Raw genomic sequence first — 19089 nt, forward strand, 5'->3', positions numbered from 1 at the left:
TGCCAGGCCTCCTTGTCCATCACCAACTCCTGGAGTTCACTCAAACTCACGTCCATTGAGTCCATGATGCCACCCAGCCATCTCATCCTCTGTCATCCCCTTCTCCTCCTGCCCCCAATCCCTTCTAGCATCAGAGTCTTTTCCAAAGAGTCAACTCTTCGCATGAGATGGCCAAAGTCCTGGAGTTTCAGCTTTAGCATCGTTCCTTCCAAAGAAATCCCAGGGCTGATCTCCTTCAGAATGGACTGGTTGGATCTCCTTGCTAGTCCAAGGGACTCTCAAGAGTCTTCTCCAACACCACAGTTCAAAAGCATCAATTCTTCGGCACTCAGCCTTCTTCACAGTCCAACTCTCACATCCATACATGACCACTGGAAAAACCATAGCCTTGACAAGACGGACCTTAGTCGGCAAAGTAATGTCTCTGCTTTTGAATATACTATCTAGGTTGGTCATAACTTTTCTTCCAAGGAGTAGGCGTCTTTTAATTTCATGGCTGCAATCACCATCTGCAGTGATTTTGGAGCCCAGAAAAATAAAGTCTGACACTGTTTCCACTGTTTCCCCATCTATTTCCCATGAAGTGATGGGACCGGATGCCATTATCTTCGTTTTCTGAATGTTGAGCTTTAAGCCAACTTTTTGACTCTCCTCTTTCACTTTCATCAGGAGGCTTTTGAGTTCCTCTTCACTATCTGCCATAAGGGTGGTGTCATCTGCATATCTGAGGTTATTGATATTTCTCCCGGCAATCTTGATTCCAGCTTGTGTTTCTTCCAGTCCAGCATTTCTCATGATGTACTCTGCATATAAGTTAAATAAGCAGGGTGACAATATACAGCCTTGACGTACTCCTTTTCCTATTTGGAACCAGTCTGTTGTTCCATGTCCAGTTCTAACTGTTGCTTCCTGACCTGCATACAGGTTTCTCAAGAGGCAGGTCAGGTGGTCTGGTATTCCCATCTCTCTCAGAATTTTCCACAGTTTATTGTGATCCACACAGTCAAAGGCGTTGGCATAGTCAATAAAGCAGAAATAGATGTTTTTCTGGAACTCTGTTGCTTTTTCCATGATCCAGTGGATGTTGGCAATTTGATCTCTGGTTTCTCTGCCTTTTCTAAAACCAGCTTGAACATTAGGGAGTTCACGGTTCACGTATTGCTGAAGCCTGGCTTGGAGAATTTTGAGCATTACTTTACTAGCATGTGAGATGAGTGCAATTGTGTTTGAGCATTCTTTGGCATTGTCTTTCTTTGGGATTGGAATGAAAACGGACCTTTTCCAGTCCTGTGGCCACTGCTGAGTTTTCCAAATTTGCTGGCATATTGAGTGCAGCACTTTAACAGCATCATCTTTCCATATTTGAAACAGCTCAACTGGAATTCCGTGACCTTCACTAGCTTTGTTTGTAGTGATGCTTTCTAAGGCCCACTTGACTTCACATTCCAGGATGTCTGGCTCTAGATGAGTGATCATACCATCGTGATTATCCGGGTCATGAAGATCTTTTTTGTACAGTTCTTCTGTGTATTCTTGCCACCTCTTCTTAATAGTGTAGATTATATCAAATATTCTTTATTCTTTATTTTTTAAGGCCTAGTCATTCCTTTGTCTGGATCCACCACATTTTGATCATCCACTAATCAGTTGTTGGCCATTTGTGCTGGTTTTGCTTTTTGTCTATTATGAATAATGTTGCTGTGAACATCTGTGTCTAAGTGTGTTTTTTGGGACATGTATATTTCCACTTCTTAGGCATATATATTTAGGAGTGGAACTTCTGGAGTATAAGGTAACCCTGTATTTAACCTTATAAGAAAGTGATGTAATGTTTTTGCATCACATTTTGCGACTCTTCAGTTTGTACATAATATCCTACTGGACTTGCACTAAGAGATTCAGTCAGTCTTGTCTTTTCTAGCTTTTTAAGGTGTCTTTTGATAGATACCTTTTGATTCATATTTCATTATGAATTAATGTTCTATTTTTAATTTTCACCAAAAGATCTTGTATGTGCTTTTCTCTCAGAATTCTTTCCAATTTGGTTAGACTTACCTGTTACCTTAATACTTAAAAAAAAAGTTAGGTTCGCTATATTTTCTTTCAGAAATTTGTAGACAGTGCTCCTTTATCTTCTAATGTTTAATGTTGCTGTGGGAAATTCTGAGGCCTAATTGACTTTTCCAGCTTGAGATGACTTGCTTTTTCTGACTGAATTATTGAAGGAATAGTTATCCTTACAGGTCAGTAACTTAAAACTCAGTGCTGTGTGCTTCTTTTTCCTAAAATAGGACATGATGTGGTAAAATGTATGCCTGCATTTTGTAGTCTGTTTCAAGAGTTGTAAGCGTGATCTAAATTTCTGTTCTCAGTAATTATGTGACAAGGTAGTATTTTTTTTAAAGCTCTTTGACATTTGAATTTTTCTACTAATTTTGTGAAATGTAGTTCTTCTCAGTTAATTCATTGTGTTGAAATTTCATGTCTAATCAAGACACCCTCAGAACTTACATGGTTTGAAAAGATTGTTCGAAGTTTCTTGTTCTAAGAAACCCTTGTCATTGAAATTAGTTTCTTCATTTTGCCTGCATCGACTTGTTCAGCTGTCTGAGAAATCACAGCTGCCCAGAATGCATTAAATAATCAAAGGTGCATGTAGGCAATAAATAACTTTGCAGAAGTTGTATTCTTAGACTGGAAAAAGATATTGACTAGTGATTTGGTTAATTTCTCTTCCGTTTGACAGAGTCCTGTTCCATTTGGCAGACTACCTATAAACCATTAAAAAGAAGGAGGATCAATTCCATTTTAACTGATAATCATATAATATAATTTTGCAAGCTCCACTATATCTGGTAACCCTTCACCATTAATAAATTCTTTTTACTTTTTAAGTCTTGAGTTTTATCATATTTTATTCCTTGAGCTTCCTTTATCTGATTTTCTTAAAGTTTCTCCACCTTGTTACCCACTCCTCTCTTTTTGCTTTTTCTCTTTCTTCTGTCTCTATTCTGTCTCCCCTCTTTACCTTCCTCTATCTGCTTGTGCATCACACACCTTTCAGAATGGCTAAAATTTTTTAAAAAATGGTGACAACACAAAATTCTGGTCAGAATGTGGAGAAACTGATCACTCATACATGCTGCTGGGAATGTAAATTGATACGGCAACTTTGGACATATTTGGCAGTTTCAAAAAAAAAAAAAAGCATGCAAGTCTCATTAGAAGCACTGATTATACCCCTTGGCATTTATCCCAGAGAACTGAAGACTTATTTGTACAAAAACCTGCACAAGGATGCTCATAGCAGCTTGACTTGTAATAACTGAAAACTAGAGACAACCTACATGTCTTTCAGCAGGCACATAGTTAAATAAATTGTGGAGCATCCGTGCCATGCCACACTACTCAGCAATAAAAAGGAATGAACTATGGACATACGCAATAAGCTGGGTGAATCTTAAGAGATAACTATGAGTGAAAAAATGATCAGTCTCAAAAGACTGCATGCTGTACACCTTTATTTGTACAGGGTTCCTCAAATGATGGTGGAAAACAGATTAGTGGTTGCCTGGGCTTAGAGAGGGGCTGAGAGCAGGATGGAAGAGGGTGTGCCTGTAAGAGTGAAGCATAGTGATGAAAATGTTCCATGCCTTAAGTATATCCATGCCAATTCCCTGGTCGTGATATTGGGCCACAGTCTTGCAAGATATTATCATTGGGGGAAATTAGGTAAAGGGTACACAGAATCTTTATTATTTCCTACAACTCCATGGAAATCTATGGTTATCTCAAAATAAAAATTTTCATTAAAGAAACCCATATTTACAACTTTTAAAAACAATTTAAGTGTTCAGAAAGATTCCTTTGACTAGTAAATTATCCCTTGCCTTAGCATTTCTGTATTTTCATTTTAATTTATTCACTTTTAAGAAAGGTAGTGCTACAAAACTCATCAAGTTGTATACACTAAATATGTACAGCTTTTTACACATCAGTCATACCTCGTATAAGTGGTTTTTAAAAAAAGAAGAGAGAAGTAAAGGAGGTGTTAGCAGGTCATGCAGTTTGATTTTAAAAGTAAAACATAGTGTCTTAAAAGACAACTGATTTGTCAAATATTGTCCTTTTTTAAAACATCTTTATTGACATGTAATTCATATACTGTGCAATTCACCATATCAGGTAAACTGTTCAGTGACAGTGTGTTCGCAGGATTGTGTAACATTTGCCACAGTGAATTTTAGAACATTTTCATTACCCTAGAAAGAACTCTAGGCCTCTTAAACTCTGTCATCTTTCAGTTTGCCATCTTCCCAGCCAACTAATCTACTTTCTGTCTCTATAAATATATTTGCTTTTTAAAAGAGAATCAGTATCATTAATGAATAAGGAAAAGTTTAGTAAAACAGATGTTTAAAAAATTAATTGTAATCTGAATATTCTACTAAGTTAATTTTCCCCCATGGCTCTCTTTACCTTGTGTATAGAATTAAATACTGGGTACATCTTTCTTTTCTATGTAAAAAAATATATGAATCTTATTATTCATACAATTATTTTGAATTCTAGAAAGTTAATAAGTGGTTTACCTGAAGGAATCTTTCCATATCTCTAGTACTCTATAGTAAATATAACTGAGACTATAGTAATTATTATTTACTTAGAATAATGCAGTTTTACATATACTTATATCTGGTTTTTTTCAGATTCCTTTCCCATATAGTTGATTACAGAATTCTGCGTAGAGGTCCCTGTGCTATATAGCAGGTCTCTTTGTTGATTATCTGTTTTATGTATAGTAATATGCATATGTCAGTTCTTCCCTAGTAGCTCAGGTGGTAAAGAATCCACCTGCAATGCAGGAAACCCGGCTTTGATCCCTGGGTCAGGAAGATCCCCTGAAGAAGGGAATGGCAACCCACTTCAGTACTCTTGCCTAGAGAATTCCATGGACAGTGGAGCCTGGCAGGCTACAGTCCATGGGGTCACAAAGAGTTGGCCATGACTGAGTGGCTAACACAGACACATGTCAATCCCAAACTCCTAATTTATCCTCCCTGCCCTCCGCTTTTCCCTTTTGGTAACCATAAGTTTGTATTCTGTGTCTGTGAGTCCAATTATGTTTTGCAAATAAATTCATTTGTATCATATTTTCATCTTCCGCATGTAAGTATCATAGATAATTGTCTTTGTCTGAATTAATTCACTTGGTATGACGATCTCTAGGTCCATCTGTGTTGCTGCAAGTGATGTTTTGCTTGGATGACAAAGAGCATCCACATAGTAGGCGTTTGTATTCAGGTCTGCTGCAGGCATAGCTTAGGGATTTTTAAACCACCCCAGCCATGAAATCCTGTCTTGGAAAGACCTGCTGCTTCTGCTGCGGTGTGCCTGCTGGGCTCTGCTCCGCCTCCTCTTTCCTGCCCCTTCTTTCTCCAAGGCAACCCACATCCTCCCGGGTGCTTCTTGGCACAGCCTGTAAAGATCTGAGCTATCAAATGCCAATAACATTATTTGATCACAGAAATATTGGTCTTGGCTTTCTTTATAATTGTTGTGGATTAGGAGCAATTTCTTAATTCAGTTAAATGTTCTTCGGGTTTTACCTACGTGAGTCTATAAAATAAGGTTTGGTAACTAGACAAGCGAGGTATGTGAGAGTGCTTAAACTACCTAAGATAATAAATTGTTTTCCCTACTATAGAAGCTTTCATTGTAAAGATAGCAGCAATTCAAAGAATTTGTTCCTCTGTTTGAACCAGTTCCCTGAAGCCCTCTATATGATGTTCTATTGGGTTGGTTGTGATTTAAAAATGAAGCCAATGGAATATTCTATTCTCATAGTAATGTTATCTAATTTAGACGTTCAAGTAATTCTGAGTGTTCCTCTTAGTAATCAGTCCAAATGAACAAGATTTAATAATATTCCATAATTTAAAGTTACAGCTTTATTTTAATGTTTATACATCTCAGCAGACAGACATTTAATTCCTTCTAAAAATAGATGAGGTAAGAACTGTTAAGAACACCAGTGTGTTATTACCCCTGGCTTCATATTTTGCATTTTCTTGCTTTCTTTTCTAGAAAGCAAAACGTGTAGGCATATAAATAGCTATAAAGTGGAAATAAGGGCAAAGTTTGACATACTCAGAAAATATACAGTTTCCTTGGCTGTAGGGAGAAAAAAGTCCCTTCGAGTATATTTTCAACTGAATAAACTCAGCTCTAAAATTGTCCACATATGAGCTGGGGATTGACTTTTGAATCAGGTCCATAGGAAATACAGAAAAAATACAATAAATGTAAGCACCGTTTGTCTGGATCCAGAATTTTTGGAGAAGAAATGACAATCTTAAGGAATAAATAGAAGCCACGTCAAGTCTGTGACTTGTAACTCTAACTCCATGTCTGTTCTCTGCTAGCATAATGAATCGTTGTTTTGAAATTCCTCTGTTTTAACTTCAGAGGATCAATGAGTCTTTCTTCCAGGAAGGTGATTTAGTCGAATTTTATTCAGTGTTGTGAGTGTATATGAAGGCAGTTGCTTAAAACTCAAGATGTAGATCTCTTTTTGATGTGTCGACAACTTACATAGTTCATTGCTCCAATAATGCTTCTCATCAACCACGTGTATCCAGCTGGATTTCACACCTGTCACTTCATGCCACTGCGTGTGTATTTTTTCCCCATATTTTCTGCTATGTAAGGCCCAGAATATTTTTTTCAAAAGAAAATTTGTAGATAACCAAAAAAAAAGTGGGAAAGTGAAGAAGTTGTATTTCTGTATGACAGAAATTATAGTTAACTATATAGTCCACATAATTTTTTGCAAATGTCTTAATATACTTCAATTTTGAAACACTTTCACCTTCTTGTTTTGAGCATTTAAAATTTTTTGAGAGCATTTTTCCTCCCTCTAACAAGCAGAGTAAAAGATAATTTAGGATGAAAAGAACATTTTCTCTGTGAGACTATCAGCATAGCACAGAGTAAGTACTGTCTTGATCTGTCATTAGGTGAGAATATTTTTACTGCCAATCACAATCACAAAGTCCATTAATGAAAACAGTTTGTTGAGGGTGTAGTTCTGTAAAACATGAATTAGAAGTGTTAGAACGAAAAACACTTTGAGCTTCTGAAGAGTTTTGTTATTTAAAGTAATGTAGGTGTTTCAATTTTCAAATTATAAAAAAAACTTGTCTGTTAATGCTTGGCAGATCTTACCATAACCATTTGGCATTTAGGCTGTGGGTTTTTTTTCTTCATATGAAATATACCTTCCAGACCTTTAGTGTAGTTATCATTCCTGTCCTGTGTTGGAAGGAACCCAGAATTCCAATCCTTGTAAAATCTCTCATCATGTTTTCATGTTTTGCATACTGTATAATTAACAGACCAAAAAAGCAACTTTGTATAAATGAGCAATAGTAAAACTGCAAAAAATAGAAAATGTAGTTATGTCATTCATTTTATGAATTTGTTTCCTTTTTTATTTTCTCGTTAAAAATAAAACAGAGTTATTTTGGAATTCAGCTTCCTTCAATACCGAGGCATCCTACCTCCATTTTCCTACTTTTCATGGAGAGCTGAGTGCGGATGTATCTTTCTTCTTCAAGACAACAGCTTCATCTGGGGTGTTTTTAGAGAACCTGGGGATTACCGATTTCATACGGATAGAGCTACGCTGTAAGTCGTCTTTTCCTTAGACGTCTGTGGAATTCTGTTTAGGAGTAATGAGTGTGTACAGTCAGGTCCAACTCTTTGTTACCTCGTGGACTGTAGCCCCCCAGGCTCCTCTGTCCATGGGATTTTCCAGGCAAGAGTACTGGAGTGGGTGCCATTTCCTATTATAGGGGTTTATGAGTAAATTCTGTAACTAATTTTTAAAGTACTGTGTTTCTGCATTATCAACCAAATCTTTTCATTGTGTCCTTTGGGAAGAAAAATATATTAAGATAGCATTGTTTGCAAGAAAATTATTTAATAATGTGATAATTTGGGGAAATTATTAGTATTCTCTAGAACCAACTTAAAATGTCTTTTAAATTCAGAAGAATTAAACATTTTAAAAAATCCAAATACTCAGTTTAAAAATTAATTAAATTAACCAGCCATATTATTTTGCTATCCTCTTAGACTGCTAATATTTTGATATCAAATGTATATTACATGCTTTTGAAATTAAATAAACCCTGAATCACTGTCAAAATTATTTTTACATAAAATTCCAGATGCTATTTAATTCTCTTCCCCTGGCTAAATAGCTTTGATGCAGAGACATGGGTTCAATCCCAAGGTTGGAAAGATCCCCTAAAGGAGTAAATGGCAAATCACTCTAGTATTCTTGCCCGGAAAATGCCATGGACTGAGAAACCAGGTGGGCTATAATCCATGGGGTCACAAAAGAGTCAGAAATGACTGAGAGACTAAACAAACAAATAGCTTTAGTTTTTGTCAATATGAACAGTTAGCTCCAGTGATTAATTTCTTAGAATCCATTTTCCCCACAAAATACAAACGTATTTTACTGTCTCATTCCATGTTTATTCTACACCGACATCCCTGGTTTCTTCCATAGAATGCAAACCATTATCTTCATGTTTAGTGACTGTTGATGCAATGGGGCTCTTCCCAAGGGCATTGAAGACTGAGCCTCCCCACCACGGGGACTAACATGAACAATCTTCGTGTCTGATGCTTCCAGCTCCTGCAGTTGTGACATTTTCATTTGATGTGGGAAATGGGCCTTTTGAAATCTCGGTGCAGTCACCCACTCACTTCAACGACAACCAGTGGCACCATGTTAGGGTTGAGAGGAACATGAAAGAGGCCTCAGTTCGAGTGGATCAGCTCTCACCAAGGACACAGCCGGCCCCAGCAGACGGGCATGTCCTCCTGCAGCTCAACAGTCAGCTCTTCGTGGGTAAGCCCTGCTTTGGACAATTTGTCTTTAATTGCATGATGTAAGTGCAGAGATGGGCCGAAAGAAAATAATGCCAACTGTAGATAACAATGCAGTCCATGGGGTTGCAAGGAGTCGGACACGATGTAGGGACTGAACTCAACTGATAAGATAATGATAACACCACCCCCAAACCACCATTTATTGAGAACCTGTGTTCCAGGCTGCACTGGGTGTTTTTACTACTTCCTCATAACCAACCTGTGCAACGGATATTATCCCAGTTTTACCGACAAGGTAACTGAGGTGCAGGAGGCTGAAATCTCTTGCCTTCAGAAACCCACCTAGTAATGAAATTCACATTTGTGTTTGACTAATTCCTAAACCTGCATTCTTTTCATTTCCAGTTTTGTTGAGATGTAATTAACATAGGGTGCCATATAAATTTAACGTAAATATTCTTAATTTTCCAGATTATGTGGCTTGTTCCAATTTTTTTTTAAATGTTAGTGTCTTTAGTATGATATTGGACTTGTTTACCTTTGTTCCCCAGGAAGTCGAAGAACCCTCCTTGTAAATCCAGCTGACGCCAACCAGTGATCCCTGCCAAAAACAAGCCAATGGCAGGAAAAATAAAAAAAAAAAACTAGCATGAGCAAACTGTTGTAGCATCCATGGTTTGACCAGTTATACCAGTTCTACTGGTGTCCATTATTTTCTGAATTTTTCTGATGCCTTCTGATCGCCTACTTTACATTTATATCCAAATGTTGTTCCTTTATTTTCAAATTACATTCACTTAGTATTTATAGACTTGATAGGAGAATCCTTCTGGGTGTGTTTGTTTTACATCTTTGCTAGTTACAGGACTTATTGACCATGACGTTCAAGGAATTATCTCTTACTTGATCACTTTTCACATATTTTAGTGCAAATGAGGACACAGCAACACTGTTGCTCAGGATAAATTGTAAATTATGAGAAACTGTTTCAAGCCTTTGTAAGAGTTATGTTTTAGAGCAAAATTCTCGTCAGATCCCCATTACATCTTCTCTTGTTTAATGGCCTTGTTTTAAGCTCTATCACTGGGAAGGATGAAGCTGATTAAAGGGTATGGAAATAATAAAGAAAACATGAGAGGAAATACATAACTTTTCTTTTAATAACATGCTAGGAGCTCAGTCAGGAAATTGACACAGATATTTCTTGAGTTACAAACAATAAGAGATGGTCACAGCAAAAGTTACGGCAATTTAAAATCTGTCAGGATCTAGCAAATAGCCTTCCTGTTCTTAGAAATTGAGAAAGCTGAAACAGTCCTCGAATTTTTCGGTGAAATCTGCTGTGGTTTGCCTGGGCATGACCTTTCATTCTTGGTATGAATTTTAACTTCCTAGAAATGGAGTCACTGTGTATTGTGTCTGATAGGAACCCTGGCCTTAATTTGTTTTCAGGTAGTTGTAATGGATAGAAATACTCTTATGATATAGATGATATATTAGGGCAGACTTGAATCTTTTGCCATCAGTCATGTGTTATAATTTTAATAAGGATCTAAGAGATTTTATCTTTATGGGGAATATTGGTTAGGATTTTTACATTCCCATATGTTAAATTCAAGCACGATTGTGTCATTAGAAAGTTTTAGAAATTGAAATCTTTAATGTATTTTCAAAATCATTGAAAATTAAAAGGAAAAGCAGAAAGAAAGATCTTTGGAAAAAGTTATGTCTATTGAGAAAAATCTCTTTATATAGTCTCCTCTTTCCTACTCATAGCTAACTGAGTAAATAGAAGTGGTTAATGTGAGTGTATTAAAAAATGGACTCATGTTGAAAGAAAGTCTTGCAGCCTTAGGTAGAGATGCATCATTGATTGTCATGAGTCCATAGAAGTGTCTATTTTTATCTTTCCCTCTACTATAAGACTGAACAACTCTTAGGAAAGGACCCCAACCAAGTTAATAGAATAATACATACAAGGTAACATCAGAATTTGTCAATTTACAACATTACTGTTAAATCAGCATGTTTTTTATTTCTAGATGAAAATACCTTTCTCCTTTGGGAAGATTCAGTGGAATTTAAATTGTAATTAAATGGTTATACTGAATTAGCATAAAATGGGTGAAAACTAGTACCAAAAAAGCTAGTAATAATCACAGCTAGTTTGATGTAGCACTTATTAAGACAAAAGGTAGTTCTCTGCCTTCCTGAGAGTATATTTCAGGGGAAAAGGCAAGAGGCAGCCAAAAAAGAGTAAAAAACAAAATAAAGACAAATAAGACAAAACAAAAAAACACATATATAAATATCAGTTCAGTTTAGTTGCTCAGTCATGTCTGACTCTTTGTGACCCCATGGACTGCAGCACACCAGGCCTCCCTGTCCATCACCAACTCCTGGAGCTTACTCAAACTCATGTCCATTGAGTTGGTGAGGCCATCCAACCATCTCATCCTCTGTCGTCCCTTTCTCTGCCCGCCTTCAATCTTTTCCAGCATCAGGGTTTTTCCAGAGTCAGTACTTCCTATCAGGTGGCCAAAATATTGGAGTTTCAGCTTCAACATCAGTCCTTCCAATGAATATTCAGGACTTATTTCCTTTAGGATGGACTGGTTGGATCTCCTTACAGTCCAAGGGACTCTTAAGAATCTTCTTCAACACTACAGTTCAAAAGCATCAATTCTTCAGCGCTCAGCTTTCTTTATAGTCCAAATCTCACATCCATACACGACTACTGGAAAAACCATTGCTTTGACTAGATGGACCTTTGTTGGCAAAGTAATGTCTCTGCTTTTTAGTATGTTGTCTCAGTTGGTCATAGCTTTCCCTCCAAGGAGCAAGCATCTTTTCATTTCATGGCTGCAATCACCATCTGTGGTGATTTTGGAGCCCCAAATGATATAGTCTGTCACAGTTTCCATTGTTTCCCCATCTGTTTGCCATGAAGTGATGGGACCAGATGCCATGACCTTAACTTTCTGAATGTTGAGCTTTAAGCCAACTTTTTCACTTTCCTCTTTTACTTTGATCAAGGGCCTCTTTAGTTCTTCTTCACTTTCTACCATAAGTGTGGTGTCATCTGCGTATCTGAGGTTATTGATATTTCTCCTGCCAATCTTGATTCCAGCCTGTGCTTCATCCAGTCCAACATTTCTCATGTACTCTCCTTAGAAGTTAAATAAGCAGGGTGACAATATACAGCCTTGATGTACTCCTTTCCCTATTTGGAACCAGTCTGTCATTCCATGTCCAGTTCTCACTGTTGCTTCCTGACTTGCATATAGATTTCTCAAGAAGCAGGTGAGATGGTCTGGTACTCCACTCTCTTTCAGAATTTTCCAGTTTGTTGTGATCCACACAGTCAAAGGCTTTGGCATAGTCAACAAAGCAGAAGTAGATGTTTTTCTGGAACTCTTTTGATGATCCAGCGGATGTTGGCAATTTGATCTCTGGTTCCTCTGCCTTTTTTTTAATCCAGCCTGAACATCTGAAAGTTCACAGTTCACATACTGTTGAAGTCTGTCTTGGAGAATTCTGAATTCTCCAAGTAACTAGAATGACTTTGCTAGTGTTTGAGATAAGTGCAATTGAGTGGTAGTTTGAGCATTCTTTGGCATTGTCTTTCTTTGGAATTGGAATGAAAACTGACCTTTTCCAGTCCTCTGGCCACTGCTGAGTTTTCCAAATTTGCTGGCATATTGAGTGCAGCACTTTCATAGCATCATCTCTTAAGATTTGAAATAGCCCAACTGGAATTCCATCACCTCTACTAGCTTTGTTCGTAGTGATGCTTCCTAAGGCCCACTTGACCTTGCATTCCATATATATATATGGAGATGGCAATAAAGAGAGTTGGGATATGTCTTAACTGGAGGTGTGCACCACTTACTAATGAGTTCCTTATTGCTGCTAGTGTTTTCCATTTACTCCTGCTAATATCCTTTGGCAAGTTCTCTGCATTAGTCACATCATTTCTCAGTCTTTAATTTCACCTGAAGTTAGCTTATCTTGTCTTCTTCCTTTATCCTAACTTGCACCAGGATTAAAGCTGTTCCCTGGCCCCACATATGCAGTCCAAACCACAGTCTCGCCGGCCTGGAAAAGACCCCTGGGTATTCTTCATAGTCCAGAGAAAATAGCCCGCCTCCCCAGTGAGGTTCCACCCACCCACCATCACTGTCACCGGGAAGTCGGGCTGCTTTGTTCAAGTGTTCTTTGCCAGCACATGACGAATGCAGAGGGATCTTCTCTTAGAAACTGCTTCCCCACATATTAATGCCTTCACATTGTTGGAGTTAAGTCAACTCTCAGAGCCTTGACTCCTTGGGTGACTGGGAATCTCTGCTTTAATCCAATATAATTGATTTTCTGGCTAAAATCTTAAAGGGCAATTTCATTTCCCTTACTTACAGGTTCAAGAGTTTAATTTGTAGTTCACCCATCCATATTAAAAATAATTATGACAAATCAGTATTTTCAAGGGTGTATAACGACCATCATTTTTATTTGGGGATCAGGACAAATAAATAAGTATAATCGAAAAGAGTAAGCCTGTAGTTTCCAGCATCACTTTTTCTCCTAATAAAAATGTTTAAATTGAGACACTGATGATGGTGATGATGATGATATTTTAAATTATGTGGAAGCACAGTTTTTATAAATAAGGCAAAGCTGAAAGGCCAAGGTTAGTGTATCAGTTGGTCGAAGTTAGATTTTGTTATTACCGCAGCATTCAGTAGTTTTTATTAAAAAAAAATTCACCTTCTTGTTTATGACCAAATAGAGCACAAAACTGGAGAAGGCAATGGCAACCCACTCCAGTACCCTTGCCTGGAAAATCCCATGGATGGAGGAGCCTGGTGGGTTGCAGTCCATGGGGTCGCTAAGAGTCGGACACGACTGAGCGACTTCACTTTCACTTTTCACTTTCATGCATTGGAGAAGGAAATGGCAACCCACTCTAGTGTTCTTGCCTGGAGAATCCCAGGGATGGGGGAGCCTGGTGGGCTGCCATCTATGGGGTCACACAGAGTCGGACACGACTGAAGCGACTTAGCAGCAGCAGCAGCAGCGCACAAAACAGTAAACCCCTTGTGGAATATTTCAAATACCAAGTCAAGCTATTTTGCAGGACTATAAATACGAAACAGTAGAACTTTCAACCGTGTAGAAATGTGCTTGTTTGAGATACTCTCTTCAACACTTTTCCCTACAAGTAAAACATTGCAGATATTTGAATATATGTTAATCTTGATTTAAATTATCTTCTCCAGCTGCCTGTGCTACCATAGCCAGGTCTATGTTGATTTATGTTACCTTTTTTTGAGATGAGAGGTTTTGGCAGCCTCTCAGAAGTGAGCACGGCAATAGGATAACATGAAGGAAACTGGTGTATTTTCTCCATCGCTTGCTTCACTCTGTCCTCTAAGGACCAATAATAAAGTGTGTTCACATCTCATAGTGAGACTCTGAGGCAAGACTAATGCTTCTGAGCAAAATCTTTTTATTTCAGAGCAAAATCAGTAAAACTAAATAGAAAGCATGACTGAAAATGTGATTCAGCTGAGCAACAATTATACATGGCAGTTGAAATAGGCATAAGGAAGTGGTATATAGTTTCAGAGATTGAACTATACCACAGAATTATAAAAAACAAGAACTTGAACAATCCGTGTAGCTCCTGATATTAGCATAACTATCTTCAACTAATCTAAACTGTAGGATGGCATGCAGTTTAGATTAGTGAAGGAGTAATGAAATCATGAATGGAAATCTTTGTATGAAAAAGTTAACATTGATGTGATGGTCAGATGAGAAGCACTAGAACATCTTCCCTCCCCCCAGAAAATCTCAGCCATCACATTGCTTTTTAGTGTAAAAATGACGATTCCCCTCCTATCTGTAGCCCATCTTTCTCCAATCTTATTCTAAATTATGGCACTAGGTCTTTACCAACCTTTCCACGTTCTTTCCCTCTGTCCTTTTTTGTTTGTGTGTGATTCATGACATGTCTTAGTTAAATAGTCCTATTCAGAGATGCTATTCGCTATCTTAAAATATAAGTTTAGCAACTCAATGCTGATTGGTGGATTAAACATATGCCCTTGACCTTGTAGACATGGGAGACTCAATGTTGAGAGTCGCTGCTGTGATTACACACCCACAGCCATTCTCTAGCCACGGAAATGATGCAGAGAAAAGAATCAATCATTTTTTTTAAGCTGAAATGTGACAGTGGTCATTTTCTATTTTGGTTTGTAAACTCAGCATTTTTCTTAGAAGCGTCTTAAATTAGCCTTGAATTGATTTTCATTCAACCAGCTCTGCAATTTTTGTTTGCGGCCTGAATTCTTTCACTGGAAGGTTTCTAAATGGGGCAAACTTCATTTCAATACTTTGGGACTAGGACCCGAAGGAGAAGTAAGGACTCCTGACATAGACTCAGACGTCATTTGCATTGCATTTGAATTGCAGCAAATCTACAAATATTTATTATCTTGAGCAAACAGTTTCTAAATACCATACACAAAGGTTAATGCTGAACTCTAATATCTTGAAGCTCTGAAGGCTGGTTTTCAACGTAGTCACACATTCATATTGCCTGGGGAGCTCTGGGGACACTGACAGTACCAGAAAAGTGAGAGTGAAAGTCCTGTCTGACTGTTTGCAACCCCATGGACTTTACAATCCATGGAACTCTCCAGGGCAGAATACTGGAGGGGGTAGCCTTTCCCTTCCCCAGGGGATCTTCCCAACCCAGGGATTGAACCCAGGTCTCCTGCATTGCAGGTGGATTCTTTACCAGCTGAGCCACAAGGGAAGCCCAAGAATACTGGACTGGGTAGCCGGTCCCTTCTCCAGGGGATCTTCCCAACCCAGGGATTGAACCCAGGTCTCCTGCATTGCAGGCGGATTCTTTACCAGCTGAGCCACAGGAAAGTACCAGGACAGTACCAGAACAGAGATATATTTATTTACTGCGGATGGATGTTTGCATACTTTTAAAGTTGCATATTACAAATACAAAGCCCTGTGCTGGTCTTTTGGTGAACATATGCTTATATACCTGTTGGTTGTGTACCTAGGGGTGGAATTACTGGGCCATTGCCTTCTACGTATTGGGTCATAGGAATAAGCATATGTCAGGCATTAGGAGACACTGCCAAATCTCTGTTGGCCATTTGGATATCATCCTTTTTGAAGTGGCTGTTCAGATCTGTTGCCCATTTTATACAGGGTTGTCTTCTTTTTAAAAAAAATTTAGAAGTTCTTTGTATATATAGTGGATGAGTCCTTTACAGATTCATTTATTATAGATATTTTCCTTTATGGTTTGTATTTTCACATTGCTGATGTCTTTTGGTGAGCAGAAGTTCTTAATTATAATATATTCTAGATTTCTTTCTCTTTGCTTTCTGTCTGTTTTTGATAGGCTAAAATATAGCTACAGGAAGAGAATGCCAAACAACTTGATGTTTGAATAATTTTTATTACAGGCTAATTTTCCTTTGTAGTCATAAATACATTCCCTCATTACCAAAGTTCAGTGCAATAAAAGTTGTGTTGCTCTGTAATGTAATCATATCATTTATTTCAAATATTTTCTTCTGTCTTTGAGATGTCATTTTCATGATTAGCCAGAGAAGCTCCCAGTGGATTTTCCTTGTCCAGTGGCAAATCTTGAGTGACTGTTGACTAAAATCAGAATTCAAATGGGATCTCTTGAGATCAGAGAATATGATGAATAGCACCAAGTTTCATTTCTTTGAAAAACAGGCCCCTAGTATGGTCAAGCTATTCAGCACTGTGGCCTTAACTCTGAGTAGACCCATTTTTCCCTGTTGCTGCTGCCACCAGGACCCGTGCTCATCACTGGCTCTGGTTCAGGGAAAAGCGACTGACTTTTCTGCCTGTGGCGTGCTTTCTTACACCACCCACCTCTTTCAGCCATCACAGCTCTTTGAACTTGAGGGAGGACAGTCCTGCTCTTACCAGCCTTGCAGGGCTTTGTTCAGTAAGGAATGTTCCACGGCAAAACTATAGCTGGGCGTCCGGCCTCAGCACTAACACGAACTGATGCTGTTGTTGCTGCAAGGCCGCGTCTTCCCCTGGACCTCGGGGATGGCTGGGAAGATCTGCTGCGTGGTGTGCAGAGCACAGTCCCCTGACCTGGTCCCGGCCCCGCCCACATGCCCAGTCACTTCCCTGCCCCCGTTGAAGGCCCGTGGCCAGGGCCTCCCTGCCATTCTCAGAGAGAGCCCCTGTCCTCTGCCCGACAAGCCTCTGCAACTTTGGATTTTGAGGGATCTTGTTTTCTTTGTTCTTCTAAGGCCCCTGGATGGATTGCACAGTTCCCAGTTAATCCTCAGTTATATTCGAGCACATCACATAAATAATTTTCCGTTAAAAAATTAAAGGTCTTCCTGCCACAGAAGTAGTGGGAAATTGGCATAGGAAAGAGCCAGCTTGGACTCTGTGACAATAGCATCTGTCACTTAGTCTAACTTCCTGAGAGCATGGAACGTGATAAAAGGATTGGGCTCAGTCTCCACTCGGCACCTAGCACACTTGTTTAGGTGCAATATCCCAATACTGTGTGTAAGTGAACAGATTCGGTTGTATTCATCCACATAGGAAGGTTGGGTGTTTGCTTCACAAAATACCCTGTGTGTATGAAGTTCCAGAATCCATTATATCTGATACAGTATGGCAGGTAAATTGATGGAAAATTAATTGGAAGACGGTTCCAAACATAATAACTCAGCAGAAACATCCAGAATCAATTAATCAAACTGCAACTCATTTTAATTGGACATCCTCTAACCTGGAGAAGTCTTTGGAATGTCTAATTAAGCTTTCAAGCCCAACCCTATTTACATGAACCATGTTTTCCTGAACAGCTACATCTTACAATGAAAGGTTAGTAACTTGAAGCCTAATGGTAGAGTAAAAATCTTTAATACCCATGTGCTGCAAATGTTTATTTAATTGGACACCACATTTTCTTGATAATTTTAAAATGTAGTTTAAAGCCATTTAGTTAGGCTAACATTAGCTCTTTAAAAGGGCTTCCCAGGTGGCTTAGTGGTAAAGAATTGCCTGCCAATACAGGAGACACAGGTTTGATCCCTGGGTCAGGAAGATCTCCTGGAGAAGGAAATGTCAGCCCACTACATGCCTGGGAAATCCCATGGACAGAGGAGCCTGGTGGGCTTCTGTCCATGGGATCGCAAAGAGTCAGACATGACTGAGTGTCTGAGCAGACACACACACGAAACACTTTAAAAGTACAGAATCAAGAAATCTTATTTACAAACTGTGCTGATTTTCTTCTCACTATTACAAGTGCTGTTTAAGCATGCATTTCACATGTATATGCATATATTTCTACCTGTGAATATCCCCGTCCTCTGTACTTGGTATCTCTTTCTACCTCTTTCTATGCTCATGTTTCCCTTCCTAAATCCATTACTAGACCGTGAGATCTGTGAGACCAAGACCCACTGTATGTAACTCTGTACCTCCAGTGTCAGTGTCCAGAAAAGAGCTGCTAAATAATGCTAGCAGGACTGAAATGCCATTGAAATTGAAAGTGATCTGAGGAGAAGAAAATGGAACTCTTCTATTTTGACCGAGTTTTGGTGTGGAGAGGAACGAGGCATCCCCAACTGTAGGTTTTTGTCTTAACTCTGCCTCTGACTAAACGTGTTTATTCTAAAATTTCTCAGCTGTGCCCACAGGCTAGTCCCTGAACTTATCTGTGCCTCTAGTTTCTCATCTGCAACAAAGCAGCAGAAAACAAACAAGAATGAATGAGTTGGAGCTGATGAAAATGGATGTCTTCAGTTGTTGGACTCCAGGTTATTTAGTTATTATTATGTCACTGGCAGACTGAGATAAACCCCTAAATCAGAGAGCCTGTGGATATTTCAGAGTGACAAATGCATAACAGACTGTGATTTAGTGGTGCTCTGTACCATAAACTCTACACCGTGATTTAAAATACTGTAACATGAAGCAGTGAAATACACCAGGAATACACACCTCTAATGCAGACTTCATAGCATCTGGCCCTCCTCCAAAGAGTGCCTGGGCCAGAGCTAGAACCAAGGCTGCAGGCCACCCTCCTTACCCAGGAAAGAGAACTCCAGCAAGGATGCCCCAAGAATCTCTGTCCCT

The 19089-nt window shown here is 38.7% G+C and overlaps 1 protein-coding gene across 1 annotated transcript in view; it reads left to right on the forward strand.

Annotated features, from left to right (window-relative positions):
• CNTNAP4 (contactin associated protein family member 4) overlaps positions 1-19089 on the forward strand; it is a 273276-nt gene that overhangs the window by 228467 nt on the left and 25720 nt on the right. The window contains 2 exon segments of the mRNA XM_052655607.1: positions 7519-7689; positions 8708-8926. Coding sequence (XP_052511567.1) covers positions 7519-7689; positions 8708-8926 — 390 coding nt within the window.

Source organism: Budorcas taxicolor, chromosome 18 (assembly GCF_023091745.1).
Source record: "Budorcas taxicolor isolate Tak-1 chromosome 18, Takin1.1, whole genome shotgun sequence".
Taxonomy (NCBI): Eukaryota; Metazoa; Chordata; class Mammalia; order Artiodactyla; family Bovidae; genus Budorcas; species Budorcas taxicolor.